General features: G+C 37.9%; 1 protein-coding gene across 1 annotated transcript in view; it reads right to left on the bottom strand.

Annotated features, from left to right (window-relative positions):
- Positions 1-1,354: 1,354 nt before the first annotated feature.
- DCAF13 (DDB1 and CUL4 associated factor 13) overlaps positions 1,355-20,456 on the bottom strand; it is a 30,728-nt gene continuing 11,626 nt past the window's right edge. The window contains exons 4-11 of the mRNA XM_037048337.1: positions 19,047-19,136; positions 17,228-17,383; positions 14,292-14,369; positions 12,123-12,205; positions 10,046-10,210; positions 5,432-5,567; positions 3,729-3,892; positions 1,355-2,257 (exon numbers count right to left, since the gene is read on the bottom strand). Coding sequence (XP_036904232.1) covers positions 2,170-2,257; positions 3,729-3,892; positions 5,432-5,567; positions 10,046-10,210; positions 12,123-12,205; positions 14,292-14,369; positions 17,228-17,383; positions 19,047-19,136 — 960 coding nt within the window. The 3' untranslated portion in view covers positions 1,355-2,169. The remainder of the gene's footprint in view (positions 2,258-3,728; positions 3,893-5,431; positions 5,568-10,045; positions 10,211-12,122; positions 12,206-14,291; positions 14,370-17,227; positions 17,384-19,046; positions 19,137-20,456) is intronic.

Raw genomic sequence — 20,456 nt, 5'->3', positions numbered from 1 at the left:
ACCCTACTGCTTTGCACAGTGGTTGCACCAATCTGCATTCCCACCAACAGTGCACAACCGGTTCCCTTTTCTCCACATTCACACCAATCTGCATTCCCACCAACAGTGCACAAGGGTTCCCTTTTCTCCACATTTGCACCAACACTTGTTAGTGGATTTATTAATGACAGCGGTTCTGACAGGCGTAAGGTGGTATCTCATTGTGGTTTTAATTTGCATTCCTCTGATGACTAGTGAATCCAAGCATCCGTTCACATGACTGAGTACAGTGAGGGCACTAGCACTGGCCCAGTTTTACACAAGATGGGGATACTTCAACAAGCCACTTTGGCCTGAAGACACCCCACCAGCCTGGCCCACCCTTTTCCCAGAAATGTTTGGCAGTCAGAGGCTCTTCCGACCCAGGGTTCCCTCCCCTCCACCCCCACACCCTGTCCTGTCAAGTCTACCCTACAGAAGGCAGGCTCTCCCTGCCTACTGCTCCCTGTTCACCCTTCGAGCAGTTCCCCTCTAATAAACCTCTTACATGTCTCATCCTGTTTAGGCCTCTGCTTTTTAAAGGACACAGACTGACACACCGACTATTGTTTACGGGTCAGTGTTTGCATGTTGTCTCTGAAACCGCACCCAAACCAAGGCTGTACAGGCTCACGAGAGAATTTGGCTCACCTTGAAAGTCAAGTAATTTAAGGCCTACAATAGACCATAAGCATTAAAAGATAGATGGTTGATCTCTTCTCAGCCTTAAGATAATGATGCCACAGAAGCATAAAAACCAGAATAACCCAAGTTTAAGAAGTAAATACCAAAGAGCTGAAGTAGCTGGTGTAACCCACCCTGACTCCATCCTCCTCCCACCCTGCAGATTCAGATCTTTATCATCCCTGAGCATCCCTTATGTTTACTACGAATACATTATTCTTTTTTTTTAAGATTTTATTTATTTATTTATCTTTAGAGGGGAAAGGAGAGAGGGAGAGAAACATCAATGTATGGTTGCCTTTGGTGCATCCCCTGCTGGGAGTTGGCCTGCAGGGAACCGGACTGTCAGGGCATGTGCCCTGACTGGGAACCGAACCGCGATCCTCTGGTTTCCAGGCCTGTGCTCAATCCACTGAGCTACACCAGCCAGGGCTTCAAATACATTATTCTTAAATAACATTTTTCTTTGAGTTTTAAAAAATGTCTATACTTAAACTTGCCTAAAATTTAGGTTTATATATATTTATAATAAGAGTTTACTAAGCTGATGATTTAAAAAACAAAAAACAAACCCAACCTATGTCCATACATAGAACAATTTATTACTTAGTGAGATTGAAGAGAAATTATTTAGCAGAAATGGTTACAATGCTGAGAAAAATGATGTTTTATTATTGACTTGGCCATAAGTTATCATTTATGAAAGTTACATAAATGGAAGCTGATCATCTTTAAAGTCTCATAAAGCCAAATATAAAGCAAAGAAAATGTATTCAATTGAAAAACGTATAGATATAATTTTTCTACATTATGTGAAATCCTACGAAGAATCACTTCAATAATTACTCAAATAATATTAAAGGTAACACAAGAGATGCTTGGTCTTACATGTCAATTTAACTGTACAGTGTGTACAATAATAGATCAGAGCTAAAGTACATTTGTAATTTCTAACAGTAAAGATAAGTCTGCAAAACCTCTGTACACTTCAGTGGAATGAGAGAGTAGACCAACGAGATGATGTTGGACAGCCTTACCAACCAGGCCACCTTTTAAAGACAATGTTTCAGGGCAGCTGAAATGAACAACAGTAAAGCCTTACACATATAAAACTGAACTGTTATACTAGAGCCAGTACAGCTCGCCCTTGAAGAACGTGAGGGTTAGGGTGCCCGCCCCGAGCAGCTGAAAATCCGTGTAACTTCAGTCAGCCCTCGTTCATGGACTCCCAACCTTGGACAGAAAATACTATTTCAGTCCCTTGTTGGTTCAATCCACAGATGCACATCCTGGAAATACAAAGGGCCAACTGTATATTTATTGGGGGAAAAAAATCCTGCATTTAAGTGAATCTGGCCAGTTCAAACCTGTGGCATTGAAGGATTAACTGCATTTTTATTTGTAGAATTTGCAAATCGCAATGTATCAAAGCAGCACAAGTGAGCACCAGCAGGAACACACCAAACATTACTTCACAACCGCCACTATGTGTTTCTTCTTCTCCGACACGATCGGCACGGACCCGGGCTTGCTGTGTTTCAGGCGATTCACTTCCCTAGAGTGAGACAAAATACACACAAAAATAAGCGAGTTTACAAGAAATCCTCTTAACTAAAGAAAACCTTTTTAAAAAAATGACAAGGCATTTTCTTTCACTGGAAAACTACTCACTGAAAAAGAAAAGTTTTCACAATGAGATTATGTAAAAAATCGGAAAAAAAATCTTTTGTTAACCTACTTACTTACTGCTTCTCTTATTACAAATCAGTGTCCTTTGTAAGTTAAAAAATGTGCTACAGTTGAGAAAATATTTAAAAGGGACTCACCCCCAACATCTATTCAAACACAGCAAAAATAATAATCTTTTGTATAGTATAACTTTAAAAAAAGAAGAACCCCATTCTAGAATTCCTATAATTGCACAAATTCAAGAACTGCAAAGACTATTCCACAGGGAAAATAAATAGTCGTGGAGCTTTAGATTCAAAACTGTTAGATCCCAATGTTATGATGAAGCATATTAGAAAAAATTTTATTTAAGAAATGTGCACTATGAGTTCTTTGCACATAATACCTCTAAATTCTAGCTGTATCAGAAGTCATTTTTAGGAGATCACATGGAGGGTTGTCAGCAGAGAGAGGGCAGGGGGAGAACAGGGAAAAGGTACCAGGTACAAGAAGCATAAATGATACGCACAAAACAGACAGGGGTGGTTAAGAACAGTATAGGAAATGGAGAAGCTAAAGAATTTATGTGTATGACCAATTGGTATGAATGAAGGGGGGGATAATGATGGAAGGTTGCAGGGCAGAAAAAAATGGGACAACTGTAATAGCATAATCAATAAAAGATAGTTTAAAAAATGAAATAAAAAATAAAGAAATTTTTAAAAGCATTATCTAGCCCTGGCTGGCATAGCTCAGTGGATTGAGGGCAGGCCCGCGAACCACACGATCACGGTTCGATTCCCAGTAAGGGCACATGCCTGGGTTGCAGGCCAGTTCCCAGCAGGGGACTCACGAGAGGCAACCATACATTGATACTTGTCTCCTTCTCTCCTTCCCTTCCCCTCTAAAGATAAATAAATAAAAATATTTTTTTAAAAAAGCATTATCTATTTACATTAGTCCCTCTAATATGAGCAGAAGCATTTTTTATTTTGATAAATATAATTTTCATTGTCCTTTTTTTTCATTGTCTGTCCTTTATAATCTCAAAAATAGGTATTAGAAATTCTCAAAATCTGAAGGTGGAAGCAAGGGAGGGAGGTGGATTTAGAGGGGGTTGGGGGAAGGGGTGGGGAGAAAATACAAGTGTAATTGAACAACAATAAAATAACTGGAAAAAAGGAAATTTCAAAATCTTATATGGCTGTTGCTCCCCCTTTATTAGGAAAAAAATCATCAAAGTATAATAGCACACGAACTATTCCTTTGAAAGGCACGTTCTGGTTTGTTTTTGGTGACATGGGAAGGAGGGGCAGTCAGAGAAAGGTAAAGGTAGAGGCAAATGGCCCAAAACATACTTTCGCCTCCGAGCTTCTTTCATGATGCGCTGTTCTTGAATCTGACTGTAGATGGATTTTGGTAGATGTCTGTGACGAGAGATACGTTTTATATGAGGATGATACTGAAATTTCTCCTTCAACCTCTGGTTATAATCTTTGGCTGCCTTTTCTCGTGATGTAAGCTGAAAAAAAAAAACGCATTTTGATATTTTAATGAATGGTGTGTTCTTTGTTTTGCTTCTGTATAAACAAAGCTAGAAGGACCCAAAATTTCCCCCCAAAACTACATTTTTATGACATGCAACCAAAAACGCAATGTAACTCTGCCCTCTGCAAGGTTCCAACAGCAGCACTAGGCCTGCAGGCCCTGATTTTGCTTTCGGGCAGCACGCCTACAATGCAAGCAGATGCCAGCAAGTAACACAGCTGTGCCAAGGGGAGCAGGCCTATGTGGACACTGAGCTGGACCCTTCCTCAGGCATAAATAACATAGAGAACCACCTAAACTAAACAATTTTTTTTATTTTTGTAGAAATAACTACTGAAACAGAAAAGATTAAGTGTTCAATGACAACAAACTCACAACTATCAACAACTGAACCTAAAAAACACCCCAACAGCAAAGTAAGCAAACAACTAGAACAGGAACAGAAGCACAGAAATGGAGATCAGCAGGGAGGGTTATCAGCAGGGAGTGGGAGGGGGGACATGGGGAAAGCAAGGTACAGGGAATAAGAAGCATAATTGGTAGGTACAAAATAGATGGGTGGGTGGGGGTGCGTTAAGAACAGTATAGGAACTACAGAAGCCAAAGAACTTATATATATGACCCATGGATATAAACTAAGGGGGTGGGGTGCAGGTCTGAGGTGGATAAAAAGGAGAAAAAAATGGGATAACTCTAAGAGCATAATCAATAAAATATACTAAAAAAAGAGAAAAGATTGTGTTCAATTCGGTAATACCTAGCCTTGGTTAAACAATGTGAAGCATGGGAAGATTTAGAGGAACATTTAATGATGAAGTGAAACCAGGGCAGAGAATAATACTTAGCAATCATTAGATTGCTAAAATAGAATTGTCTTTAATTACTGCTTATCATCTCGTGATTTTCTACCAAGGCTAAGCAGAAAATAAATCACCCGTAACCTTTCCTTCTTAAACTTAACGTTTCTGATATAAACACTCCGTATGTTTCTTAGATGAAACCTGAGACATTTAGGAAAACATCAAGAACAAAACAAGAAGAGTCATCACTCCATAACCTAGAGATAGCTGGCCAATGACATTTTTTACATTTTCATTGAATCTTTTTGAAGTCTGAAGTTTTCTGTATTTTTCTCAAGTGTTCACTGTGTCTTTAATATTAAAAGATCCCACAGGAAACTGCAGCCTTTAATCTGCCAGATTATACCCAAAGAAACAGGTGTTCTCAGTTCTGAGCTTCCGAAAGTCACTACGTCTCACTCAACCCGGAGGGAAGTGCAAAGAATCAAGAAGGTTCAAATTACTATCAAACATCTGAATTAATAAAGGCTTCTGAAGGTGCCTTCGACATGAAAGAAAGTAAATCTCAGTAAAGCCTTGTGTGTTTTGGTGTTAACATTTCTTTCTATTACAAGTATGCCATTTGATAAAAATACCTAAAACACTTCAAATAAATTCTCTTTATGATATAATAAAATCCAATAAAACTACATGAAAGAAAACAGGTCTCTTACCACACCCAGTTTTTCAGAAGCGTTAGCCTTCCAGAGACGAATGTTCATTTCATCAGACCCACACATGATGTACTTGCTGTCGGAAGTCCACCGGACACAGATGACATGTTGCATCCTCTTCGTGTGGTACACTTCCCTGGGAAAGAGGAATTCAGTTAAAACCTTTAGGTTCGGGTACACATTTTTTTGAACCACTCCTACCAAATATCAGAATACTATTGCTGAGTCCTAAGAGAGTATAACAGAAGTTAAAATTCATTTTAATGTATTTTTATTGAATCACTAAAAAGATTCTATGCCATATGCTAGGTAATTAAAAATTATTCCTGTCCTCAGAGAAGTTACAATCCAGTAAGAAAAATATAAACAGACAAAGCAAAACTAGATGCCCAGAAATGTAACTAAAGGCATATAACACAAGTAAATATGTTGAAGCTGAAGATTTTGCAACAGTAAGATATGGATTGTTTTTAATAAGCTTCCATCCACCCTCCAAATCATTTCTGGTCAATCGCCACCCTTTCCTTTTTAAATTTTATAGGAAAACAAGATAAACACAAAGGAATTCAAGGAACACATCCTGATATGTTGATCCTAATAACTGATTTTTGTTTGGGCCAAATTGTTTAAAAAGTTTAATTTGTGAGGTGAGAGTTGATTTAACACGTGTGAAACGAAAGGGAGGGCTACAGACGTGTCTGATGAGCTGATGTAAGAATCATTTAATAGAAGAGAGGTCAAATACCAGACCTATTTGGAAAGGCTGTGAAACACGCTAAGCGAATTCACAAAAGATACTATATTGGGAAGTGCGAAGAAGAACATTAAAAAACAAGTAAAAGACAAGGCCAGAAAAAAATAAAAAGATGAGACTTCTGGAGAAATTAATTTTCCATATCTGGATTAAAAATTATTCAAAGTACACACTACTTGAGAGAGAGGAAATAAGCTCAGCTCGATGCACAGTAAAAGGAAACCTACACATGGTGACCAAAGCCAAGTTCATCGCGACAAGAGCATCTCTGAAGTGCACTCACAAAGCTAGTCCTTTACCTGTTTCTAAGAGATATGTTTTGAGCTCTTGAATGAATTACTTCCAAAAGTGGGGCAATGGTTAGGAAGAACAACCGATTAAAATGAAAACACGAGACAGAATGCTTATTCTCATCCTCCCAGTGCTCTGCTTTCCCAAGACTCAATTCTTACAGACAATCTCTACATATTTAAGAGACCCCCTTTTTCCCCACAGCCATGTAATGAATTTAAGTATTAGGAAATTCAATCAGGCAATAGTAACCATTAAAAATAACCTGTTCATATATTAGACCAGGCAAATCCAATGGTTAGTCACTTAACCAACTTAGAATCCTCCTTACTGGTGAACTCTGCAGTTTTAAATTTCTAGGCATGTTTTTGCTCACACATATGACAGAAACTAACTGCTCCATGTAAATGCAACTGATTTAATCTTGGTTGCTTAGTTATTAATATCGATTTCAATGCACTTTTAAAAACAACCTACTTAAAATTTACTTGAAAAGTACACTTTAACAATTTTAAGGTCATTCAAAGGAAAATACTTTTAAGACACAGGTCATTCAAAGCGTTGCCTGTGTCATCTGGTGTCTGTAACAACAGGGAACTACAGCAGACCACAGAGAAACTAACTAGAACCAGCTTTCAAGCAAATGAAGGCAAAGGTCAGAGGGAATACCACTTACATCTAAACCCACAGGAAGTAAGGCCTACTATAAAACCTCCAAATGACACCAGCAGACAGTTCCCTGAAAATGGGGTGTAAAACACACCATGTCATATAATTTTAGAATAACCTGAGCTCTTTAGCGAGATCTGCACTTAGTTGTCCACATTATACTGTCCTACTACCTTTGGGAGTTCTGGGGTGAAGAAATGATGAAGGGCCACATTCTCTTGATTCTTAATATTTTCCAGAGGTGAGAAGAAATGTAAACTATCAGCCCTGCCTTGGGTGTGACTGAATTATCCCAATAACTATTCATGACAGTTTGAATGATATCAGGTCAGTTGCAACAGCCATATAGAAACCAACACCAGCTGTTCTGCAATGAAGATGATGGAATGAAGATTTGGGAAGGGAATGAATATCGAAGTCACCAAACACTCCAATCAGTATGCTTTTGACTTAATCAGATACACAGTGTTAATGACAATTATCTGCTGGCAATCAACGATGACACATTGTGCTTTAGGAATCCACATGGCTTTCTCAAACTGAAGAGGAGAAAAATGCAACTATGTAAAGTAAAAACACCAAAGAGAGAGCAGCAGATTGGCTACAACGAGAAAAGGTATGGAAGAACTGCTCAATTCTCAGAAGGAATCTGTTTGAAAGACCTTTGGGTTTTGGTGAACACAGGGCTGGGACTAGGGTGAAGCAAATGAGGTGCCTGTAGTGCAAACTCTGAAAGAGGCCCTCATTCTGCACCCTAGGCACCTCACTCCGGGGCACCGAGTACTGGCCCTGATGGAGCAGAAAGACACTGAGTCAGTGGAAGGACACAATAGGCCTTTGAAAATGAATAGCATTTTTTCAGAAGGTTCAGAAACCTTCAGCACTATAGGAACTAGGCTAGTTATGATTAAGATTAATGATTAAAATCCTCATCACTACATTAAAATGGTAAGATTTCTCTACCCTGTTGTTGTAACAATACCAAACTAAACATTCTCTGGATTTATTTATTTTTATTATTTTTATTTTTTAATAGATTTTATTTATTTATCTTTAGAGGGGAAGGGAGGGAGAGGGAGAGAAATGTCAATGTATGGTTGCCTCTCATGCGCCCCCTGCTGGGAACCGGCCTGCAGCCCAGGCATGTGCCCTGACTGGGAATCGAACCTCGATCCTTTGGTTCACAGGCCTGAGTTCAATCCACTGAGCCACACCAGCCAGGGCCTAGATTTATTTTTTTAAGTGAAGGAAGTATCCGAGTGAAATCCTCTGCTACCATCAATTTTTGCGAAGCCGGGTACACTGTGTCACCAGCTGCACACTGCTGTCCTCTAGCACAGATCATCCTCTCCCACCTTCACTATCCAGGCTCTTTCTTATCCCTGATTCTACCCACTTTTCACCTTCCTTTCCTATTATCTCCAATCATTCCCAGTTATCTTCCACCAAGGCCCACTTCTCCTCACTGAACCATTGTAATTCCATCAAGCAAAACCAGGCCATTCACTAAACTGAGCACACACACATATGTATACGCATGTATCTATTGTGTGTGTATATATATATATTTTATTGCATTTTAGAGAAAATATTTAGATTTCCTTTTTAAATTTCCAGGTTATTAATATGATTATATTAAAGCAGAACTGGTCATATCTTCAAGCATGAGGGACACCACTATAATCCTGTAATTATCATTATTTTTTATGGGTAAATTCCCTCCAATTTACTTGGATTTGCTTTGTTTCCAGGAACACATATAGGACCTTATAAGGATTAAGAAGAATGCGTATAAAAGTTCCATGTAAACCAAGAGACTTTTACACAGAGGCTGGGCTTTACAGTCAGCCTGTAAAGCAAGAATCAAGTGCAGTCAAAAGTAGCCTTAAAAACTTTTACAGTTTTCTGTAACCTACCTCAATACAAAAATATGTAACACAATATAGACATATAAATGTGCACCACATTTAGTAACGTATAATATACAACAGAGAGCCAAGCCATACAAAACACATCTTCAACACTGGAATCACATTCACTGCGCTGACAGAAGAGAGGCCCGCGGAGCACCACACAGCTGAGAACTCCTACCGCCCACCTCCTGGCGATTCCAGGGCAGACCTACTAAGTGGGACGGAGGGAGAATGGTCCTGATGACCAATATGCTGCTCTTCTGTCTTTTTAGCTCAGCGTATAAAAGCTGAATTTGAATAAATAACAATAACAAAATGTAAGGTATTATTATTATTAATTGCTCTTAAACTGTATCAGGGAGAACTTACCTAAATTATTTATTAGCAGATTAAATTTTTTCAAAGTTCAATATTTTGGTACAATGATGGATATATGTCATTTTATACATTTGTTCAAACCCACAGAATGAACTACGCCAAGACTGAACCCTAAGGTAAACTACGGATTTCGTTTTGGGGTGACTGATGCATCAATGTAGGTTCATCCCTGGTTAACAAATGTGCCATTCTGGTGAGTGATGCTGATAATGGGGGAGAAGCTAGGGATGTGTTGGGAGGGGGTATATGGGAAATCTCTGTCACCTTCTTCTCAATTTTGTTATGAACCTAAAACTGCTATAAAATAAAGTCCTTATTTTAAAAAGTTTACTAAATAGTTCTAAAATAAAAGGCTTTGCCCTAAGGCAAACGCTAAAATTTCACATCAACAAATTATATGAGTACAATATGCTGTTTAATGACAGGAACTGCCCAGCAGGCTGATGTTTCGCCCACAGATGATACAGGGCAAGCTGGGACCCAAGTCAAAACACCAAAGTGTGAGCCCCACCATATACACACAACCCAACAACCTTTCAACAAAGATAAATGACGATCAAGGCCAGAAAAAAGTAAATAAAAACAAATGGTTTACTGGTAGCACCATACCTGCTTCTACTTTTGTTCACGGGGAAGATTCGAATAGACTTATCAAAGCTAGCAGACACGAACTCTTTCCCAGTGGGAGAGTAGTCCACGTCCAGCACGGCAGACACGTGATCCATGTGCACCATCACAGGGCTGTCCAGTGCACGCATATCGAAAGTATACAGGCTGTAAAAGGATTTTTAGTTATTAGACACCATCTTCTATAACGCAGCATATGCAGTACTGAGGGACACCAGTGAAGGGGACACCGAGAGCTAAACGGTGCACATCTAAAGAAATAGCTCAATTCTTCACACAGCAAGTAAGAGAGAGGGAAAAACACCAATTGTTTTATTATTCCTTAAGATTACCCTTACACACTTTTATCCTTATAAACACCAATCTCCTTGTAGAAAACAGGAATTTCAAACAGGTACAGAATACAAAACTTATCTTTATTTCTACCACCCAAAGTCAGCACAGTATAATTATTTCTAATCTGCTTACCATAAAAATTAAACATATACTTTTAATAAAACTCAGATATTATATAAAGCTCTGTATTCTGATATTTCATGTAGCATATTATAAACATTTAACCATTAAATAATCTTTGAAACTATTTTAATGGTTGCATATTTTAAAATGTGTTAAAATAATTTATAATTTGTTTAAATTCATTTATTAATAAGTAATTCTTAAATGAAATGCCAATACTTGAATTTTTGTCACTTAATCTTTGGCTGAATGAGATGATTTCAATTAAATCTGGACAGACTCCTGTACACAGGAATATTAAATCCAGAGGCATGAACATTTTTGAGGCTTTTGAGTTGACAACTGATTTTTAACAAAGTTGCACTAATTTATACTCCTATCAGTGATACATAGAGTAAGCACAGGTTTTCAAAGAGTGTACTAAAATTAGAAAACTACACTTTGCACACAATTGATAAGAACAATAGCTGCATGACTGGCAAGGTTTAAAAATTCTTCACGAACAGCTGAAAGAATAATGAATGCTTCAAATGAGCTGATATGTATAATGAACAACAGCAATACAGTGTCCCTGTGGCTGGGTTCCTAACACCACAACACTTCCAGACACTGAGAGTAGCGAGCAGAAGTTTAATTACATAAGGGAAAAATAGCAACTTTATAGCAGAGAAACCTGGCAGATGCCACCTTAAGTGATCAAGGGTAACATCACCAGTAATGAGACATACTGACATCATGTAACACTGATTCAATGCACCAAGAAGGGCACATCAGTTTTGTGGTAGTCTTACCAAAAATGCATCATAATGAGAAGCATCATAATGAGAAACATCAGTTAGCCCAAATTAAGGACAGTCTACAAAATAACAAGTAAGTTCTTTTCGAAAGAACTCAGGTCATGGAAGACAAGGTCAGAGTGAGGAATAATCAAAGACTGAGCAAACTAAGGACACAAAGCAATCAGATGTAAGAAGGGATCCTGCACTGGATCCTAGAAAAGAACATTACACTGGGGACGGAGTAAAGCCTGTAGTTTAGTTAATAGTACTGTACCGATGCTCTAAGTACCACGAGTACCAGCCATCTGAAGAGCTACAGATTTTGTAGGCAGATGTTTTTAGTTTCTACTGAAACATTTTGTGGTTCAGTTACTATACAGTCTCCATCAGGGATCAGCCAACTCTCTCCGTGAAGTGCAGATAAACACTTTGGGCCTTGTGGGCTATACAGTCTCTGTTGCAACTGCTCAGCTCAGGCGCGACAGCACAAAAGCAGCCACAGTCAGTACACAACTGAGTGTGGCTGTATCACAACAAACCTTTACAAAAACAGGCGGCAGACAGGATTTGGTCCACAGGTCATAGCTGACAATTCCTTGTCTGTATCACTCTGAAAACTGAGAATACTTTTCTAATGAAGCTCGTCTTCAACTTGGGAAACTGCTTTGTGTGTGTGCATGTGCGTGTGTGTGTGCATGTGTTCTAGTGAAACAAATGAGTTTTCTCACATATATGAGGAAATTCTACATAGGAAACACATTTCATTAAACATACAACTGAGACATTTCTGACAGAAATAAGTTTTAAGGAGGGAAACTCACTTGTAATCTTCATTTGCTGCAGTGAAAATGAAAGCTTCCATAGGGTTCCAACAAAGTGTATTTGTTCTCATATCTAAGATGACCTGAGAAAAGCAGCATACACTAACTTACTACTATGAAGTCAACTCCCTCTAAAATAAATAAATTTCCCACCTCATTTCCTTTCCTTTTTTATCATTAATTCAAGCAAATACTTAGTAAGTACCTATCATGTGCTCAGTGCTCAGTGCAACATGAGAAGAAATCAATTAATAATTGCTTTCTGAATGCACAGGCAGGGCGGTAAATAGTGAAAAATACAGAAATATTTAACACATAGTCCCCTGACTTCAAATAACTTACAGTATAATTAGAAAAATAAGACATACGTAAAAAAGTTAAAATATAAACAATGAAGCAGTAATCATCAAATCGAGGCAAAGTTGAAAGTGAGCTAGCTTAGCGTTAAAAGAGAGAAGTCTCAAAAGACAAGCACGACAGGAGCTAACCTGCGAAGAACCAGTACATTACAGGGCTTCTCAACAAGAACAATTTGGGCAGGACAACCTTCTGTGGCGTGCGACTGTCCACTCTAGGATGTTTAGCCTCCCAGGCACCTACCTATTAAATGCCAATAGCAGTCCCTAAAATGCCCCTCCCACATTTCCAAAATACACCTGGTGAGAGTAAAATCTGGTTGAGAACTACTACATTTAGGAGAGAAAAGATGAAGGAAACACTGACAGTACAGTAGACAGAACAAAGAAATAACAGAAAGTGACATTTCTGTATTCCTCAAGGGGACCTGCATGTGACAACCTCTATTTATACGTTTCCTTATGACTAAAACAGTTAAATAAATGGAACACACACTGGGACCAGGTTTTGGAGGCCTTGAGAGCCAGGCTACAGCTCTTTTCTTCAACCTAAAAGTACTGGACCACCATTTAAAAATGGAAAACGTGGGGCAGGAGGTGGTGGTGCAGAAATTACTACTTATTAAATTACTACTTATTAAACTAGTACTTCATGTTGGCATTCCGCTACTTAAAGTACCACGTTTTATTCTCACCAGTGTGCTGAAGGTTGTTATTAATATCACCATTTTACAGGAGAAACACAGATTAAGTTATCCACTTAAAGTTTAAAACCAAAGTTCATGTAGTATCTTCCTATTATATGACATGAATGAGTAAAATGATAAAAGTGGCATTTTGGAAAGGTGCCATTAAACATATTTATGAAGTTCAGACTTCAATAAATATACTCTATTTCCTTTAAGATTTTATTTATTTCTTTTTTAGCAAGGGGAAGGGAAGCAGACAGGGAGAGAAATACCGATGTGTGGTTGCCTCTCGCACACCCCCTACTGGGGACCTGGCCCACAACCCAGGTATGTGCCCCTACTGGGAATCAAACCCGAGACCCTTTGGTTCACAGGCTGGCGCTCAACCAGAGCCACCCCTGCCAGGGCGAATATACGCTACCTCTACGATTTCTAAATTTATTACAAGTTATAAAATGATTTGGAAACAACAAAAATAATGAAAGCATGTTTTCACATGTGGTACGTCAACGATGTCTATCTAGCCCTTCCTGTATGGCTCACAATTCTTCTATTAGCACTCCTCTCTTTACCAACAATATTTCTCTTCTTTCAGAGTTAGCCTAAGGTTGTATTAGCTTTGACAGGGGACTCCTGGAATTACTGCTTAGCACTGTCGGGAAACCTGTCACTTTGAACAAGACAGTGTTTGTCTAAACAAAATGCCAAATCAGTACCTGCCAGCACATAACTGAATAAATAAAGCTGGTTATGTAAATTCGTTACAAAATTCTCTGGAATACTGTACGTGCCGCATGATGATCATGGCCTGAAGTGAAGGGATGCAATACTCTTAATTAAAGAACTTTCAATTTAGTAAAAACTAACTAGATGCCTAAAACTGGCACCATGGGAGCCACAGAGGTGACTAGGATCCAGTACCAAGTGTAAATGCAGGTCTCTAAAAAGTAATAGGGAGCTGAGACAATGTCACTGTGATCACTTTGCAAATTTATATGTTCTAATAACATCTCTATAAAAAATCTGTTTTAACTCTGAAGAAGCATTTGCTCCGTATTCTGTCACTCAATCTACCAAGGACTGCATTAACAATGGAGCAGAGCAGAAGATACAGTGAAACTCACCTTTTTCAGAGGAGTAGCTTGCCTCATATCATATAGTACTATATTCCGGTCAGAAGCACAGCTTCCCAAGAGAAATGTCTAAAAATAAGTACATCACCAGTTAAAGCCAGGCTTGGCAGCAAACCATGTCTGTTCAGTGAATAAGTTATTTAAGTTATTTAATGTTTATGTTTATGATGCAAAGTTAGAGCATTCAAGTCTATTTTAAGAGAAGTATAATAAATCACTCACAATCTCAACAACCTAAATATTTTCCCTGTTAAGCCCCCATTTATGTTTTAGATGCCAATGATGATAGTGTACAGATAACTCTATACTCTATAACAGAACATATTTTACTTATCCGTTCTTCAATGTACATCTGTTTTCTGCTCTTCAGTACTATAAGTAACACTTTAATAAACACTTTCATACACTCAGCTCTTCTCTTTCTACGGATAAAATTTCAGTAGTGGCATTACTGAATTAAAAAAACATTTAAAAATTCACTGCTTTTGTTATTTAGGGCAAATTGTTTTCCAGAGAATTGTCCAGTATACACTGTGATGTGGGAATTTGTCAGTTTTACTGCAACCGGAAGCATTAGGTAGTGTCATTTAAAAGTTAATATCTACATGGCAATATTTTCTAATTTTATAAATTATTACTTTCATTAGTAGTTAAACATGTCCTCAGGGAATATTAACTCTGTATAAATTAGGCCTGTCTTTTGTTTAATTGTCTCACAATGTTTCAAATATTTATTTCTAAGTCAGTTATAAATGTGAAAGGTACTTACATAACCCTCAGTGTTTAGTGAAAAGAAGCCCTCTAGCTACAGTGGAGCCTTGAACCCTGCTTTGTAGCGCCATTCCTCCTCACCCAGGATTCCTGACACTGATTAACTCTTGGCTTCTGCCTACCAGTTACTTCCTATTGCAAATGTAAGAGGAACAAAACTTATTTACTAAGTATCTATATGATAAGCTCCTACTACGAATGTGTACAAAGTTCAAATAAAACATCATCATGATCTCCAAAACTCTTCTTTTAAATCGCTTCCTCTCTGAAACTTTCTCCTAGCTACTGACTCCTCTCAACCTTCCGTGGTGTTTCATTATATCACCTCGAGGTCTGATCAGTTTCCATTTCTAGATATAAAGACTTTGATATAAGCAAAGTAAAAATTCCACCTGGACTGAAAACTGACTCCCACACTGTAAAATGTGGCAATGCTTCATATAAACACTTGGCTTTTTTAGAATTCTAGGCTCCAATATTTTAACAGAAAATTTATTATTAATAACTAGAGGAGACAAATACACTCCATTTGTCCACAGTAACACGCCCTTTCCATTAAGTTTAATACAGGATGAGACATGCACACCATGTGCTTTTACCACTACGTCAGTTCATAAGGTTAAAAAAATAAAATCACACACACAGCTGAACAAATACAGTGATTACCCAGGCAAATTTGAAAAACATGGTTGTCAGCTCATCACTAATGATTATCATTTTAGAATGGCCCCATCAGTTCTCCTGACACAGATGTTCACCAAAACACAGAAACAGAAGATCTAACCTCAGAGAAGGAGAAATCAGTATCTGTCTTCCTTCTGTTTTTTTTTTTTAATTTTTTAAAATTTATTGATTTGAGAGAAACAGTGATCTGTTGCTCCACTTATTTATGCATTCATTGGTTGCTTCTCGTATGTGCCCTGACCAGGGATCAAACCTGCATCCTTGGTGTATGGGGACAATGCTCAACCAACTCAGCACCCAGCCAGGGGCTGTTTTTTGTTTTTTAAATAGTAATAACATCACCACGCTAAGCTTGAACAGCACCTCCTAAAGATATTCACATACATTATCACATTTTACACTCTCAACAAACCTATGAAGTACACTGAAGGATACAATTAATCTTATTTTAAAAATAAAAAAACAAACATAGAGAAACAGTCTGGACGTTATAAGGTCAGAGGCACGCTGGCAGTAGATTATACACTAGCAGCACTACAAGGTCAAGTGCACATCACAAGGCAGCACCTCATGTGCCAATACAGTATACAATTTTATACCCTGCCACTCTGACTTGGCCTTCCTACCCTCCCTCTTGTCAGCGTGGGGCTCCCAGAGTATAGAACCTGCACATCAGGATTTTTCTCTCATACTATCTAACATGATAATTTCCCGATAACTTCTAAAATCAGCTTACACGTGCTGCAATTTCCTTTTCTTTCTATAGGAAAAAGCATCTCTACTGGAGTCTTCTGGGCAGTGAGTTCGCCTCTAGTTACACATTCAGAAAAAGCTCCTGAGAAGATCCGGAGTCCAAGGGGTAGCTTAGCATGCAGGGCAGCCTCTTTTCCTAAACTCAGACCTGACTAGAGAGTAGCATCCCATCTCCACCTCTTGCCTCACACCTGGAGGAATTAGGAATCACAACTCATACTTCTTAGAAAAGGAAAATGCAACTACTTATCATGAGGTACAATAATCAAGCATATTATTAGGAAGCTCTGGTGCCCTTGCCACTTACAAATAAGTACAGAAAACAATGCTCAAATCTCCTTCTTCTGACCTCCAAGAGAGTGAAAACCAACATTTCCCTGAAGGTCCCACAATGTACTCTGTGGCACACGAGTGCTGAAGACATGGGTCAAACTGGAGTGTCGCAGCACAGTGTGTGTGAATTCTGCCCCCAAGCACAAGCACACACCCTCCTCTGTGGTGCTTACATGGCATCCAGGCCCGACCCACGGACAAATATGTTGAGATCTCAGAACTCAGGGTGTCAGAACTCAGATATAATCTAGAAAATTCACCAAAGGCCAGAAACACAATGAAAACTCAGAAAAACTATCACATGCTTAAAAGTTTCCTATACAGAGCTGAAATTATTAAATAAGAAGGAAACAATGAGTAAAATATACTTCAAAAAGAAACATTACCTCAATTGGGTTAAATTTAACACTACATATACTGTCGAATCCCCAGGTCATTGAGCATACAGGGCTGGTTCTTTGTTCATCCCAAATGTCCACTTGCTGTCCACACGTGGCAAAAACAGCTTCCTTCCAGTGATGATCAATTCCTGTATACACGGTCTTTAAAAGCAGAGAGGTTGTTATAAATGGGTCTTTCATTACTACTTCCAGTGTACAGAATATTTTAAATATATTTATCCACTCCCTCTCTCTCTCTCTTTTTTTTTTTTTTGAGAAAATCCCTGTTCACAAAGAAACTTTGTTGAAGCCTTTAAAGGAGAAAACAGTATCATAAGAAGTGATTCGACCTGTCACACATTCTGGGAATAAAGAAGAAATGCTAACATGGATGCATTGACTTAAGTGTGAAAACATACCACTGAAGCAATTTTTAAATCATCATTGGGTTATTGAAGGACCTAATGAAATACAAAAGTAATTTCTAAAAAACTTCATTCCACATTTCCCATGTGAAGTACTGACTCCCAGGACAGAAACACATAGATAACAAGTGGATTAAAATTTAGAGAAAAAAGTAGAACCAGTGAGGGTGGATGCTAATATTGTTAAAAGCAATAAAATCTTACAAGTTTGACATTATCCACTTAAAATAGGTGATTAATCTGGTCAGGTCCAAATTAAAGTCTGCCTTTGTACTATCTTATAAAAACTGTTTGCAAAGCAAATAAGAGGGAACACAGGGTCCGGCAGAAGGCCCGCTCCAGTGTGGTTGGTAGGGTAATAAAACGAGTATGATTGTTTATGGTTTAAAAGATTTTATAATAAAAAGAAAGCATTATTTGTGCTGGACCCTGTATTTAGCTAATACTTTAAGCTTTTAAGAACTCTTAGCAGCATCTACAGGTTTTAATTATTTTCTATTCATAAAGGGAAGTCCTACAAAACTTCCCACAATCAGAATTGCCTAAACCACAGAGGAAGAGGTAAGACTAAATACTTCGAAAGGCTTTTGGGACTTCTGGAGAAAAAGCATTCTGCAAGTATGAAGCCAGTTCTGTTGCAGACATCGCTGGCCACTTTTTTACCCCCTGCAGGCTACTTCCACCTCATACTCATACCCCACCTCCACATCCCTTTAAGAACACTGAGAATTTCTTAAAACCTGAGAAGCAGAACCTAAATATATACTAACTATAATAGTGAAATGACAAAGTGAGTTTAAAAAGGCATTTTTAAAGGTTAAATCTAGTATTACAACTTTGCTTACTATCAAGTGTACGCATTATAAAACATGGGTAACCAAACATTCTGAATTATACTTAAGCTATAACTAAACCATATCATCTGATTTGCAGAATAATGTTTTAAGAAATATAAATGAGATTTATATAAAAAGCATCACCATATTATATTTCTTCATTTCTTAAAGGATCCTTTCAAGTTAGACATCCTAAGCTTTGTGTAAGATCTATGACAATATAAATCAGACAGAAACTGAAGCATAATTTTTTTCTGATCTTTTTCCCTTACAGGCGTCCCCCCCACCCAGGGCCAGGCCAGAGAAATGCCTCACTGCACCCTCTGGCTGAAAACAGGAATTGAACCCAACTATAGCAAACACTGAAGAAAACACTGGAGAACTGATCAAATTCTTTAGCTGCAAAGGAACAAAACTACATTAAATACTGATTAAAACAGGTCAACTGTTACAGTCTAAAGTCTTTAATTTCATATTTATATCTTTTTTGAAAGATAAATTATGAAATGATTTGAAAAGAGAAGATTTTTAATAGACAAAGTCTGGGTCAACTTATTTTTGTACCTTTCCTAGTATCGTGTGCAGTGGCTCTTCCTCTTCCCCGAAGCCTGGGCCTTCCATTTTCCACTGCTTCACAGTTTTGTCATCGCCAACCTAAAACATTTTTTACGGTGATGATAATAAACAATGGTTACCAAGTACAAACTTGCTGACATACACATCAAACTACAAACATCTCCAGTTTTAAAGACAACACATATGATATTTGCCCAATATAATTATTCATGCATTTATCTCACCTTGTTATAAAAATCTATAACAAATACATGTAGTATATAAAATTAAAAATAAAATAGTATGAGCAAAGCAAAAGAAAATGAGAGTAGGAACAAAGTTAGGTCATATCTAATGGCAGAAAAATGCATATTGCAATAAGGATGGCATTTCAAATTAGAGAGAACAACAGATTTTAATAAAACAATCTTGTGCTATCTGGTGGTCATTTAAAAAGCTGAACTAATTTGATCCCTGACATAAAAATAAAATGCCAGATAATTTTAAATATAAAAAATGAAAAATAAAAAATTTTAAAAAAGAACTGGAGAGGAGACATTTTTATAATCTTAGCATGAATAAAGTCCTTCTTTGCCTGACATAAATATGTAGAAACTACTGAGTTGAGGGTTTTGAAACTGAACTACAGAGCTCTGAGGCACCCTAAGAATTTTTCAGAGGTCTATGAGGTTAAAACTATTTTCATAATGCTAGTAAAGACCTCATGTGCCCTTTCACTGTGCTCACAGATGTACAGACGCAATGATGGGTACACCTGTTGGTACCTTGGCTCAAATCAAGACAACAAACTACGGATTTTTAGATTTGGGTATGTTGAGATATTACGTGAAACAAGCCACAAAACAGAATGCCTAATACTGTATAACCTAATTTGTTTAAAAACATCATGTATTTATCTATAGGAAGAGCATAAATTTAGCTATTTTTTTGCAGCAAATTCAAAAAGGGAGACACTTCCTACGAAACAATTCATAGTGCTTGTGATATTAGAATAGGGTAAGAGGCTAGGAGAGAAGTTTGGGTACTAAGGCCAGACAGGAATTTCTTTTGTTGAGGATGCTAACAGGCAAAAAGCATATATTAATAGGGCTATATTTTATTAATGACCTGAATCTAAGATACTGGCATCATATCAAAACTCAACTTTGGAAACCAGTGTTAGGAGCCAGTCAAATGTCATCAAGGTACCAAGGTCTTGGCTGTTCTGGCGTGACCCAATGGGATCTTTTACCATTTACGGAAGACAGGATAGACTGTTATTAGGAACACTCTCCCTGAAACTGTTTCTTTCAATCAAGCTTTTGATAAACAGTGTCTGGCAGCTCAAGACTGAACCTCCTTGTAAACGTCGAAGCTACTCTGCACAAGTCTATTACACACCAGCCTCTGCAGACCATA

Source organism: Sturnira hondurensis, unplaced genomic scaffold (assembly GCF_014824575.4).
Source record: "Sturnira hondurensis isolate 20B ecotype Veracruz unplaced genomic scaffold, ASM1482457v3 Scaffold0006413, whole genome shotgun sequence".
Lineage (NCBI taxonomy): Eukaryota > Metazoa > Chordata > Mammalia > Chiroptera > Phyllostomidae > Sturnira > Sturnira hondurensis.
Note: the sequence above shows the minus strand (reverse complement) of the source record. Positions and strands in the feature narration are given on the sequence as shown.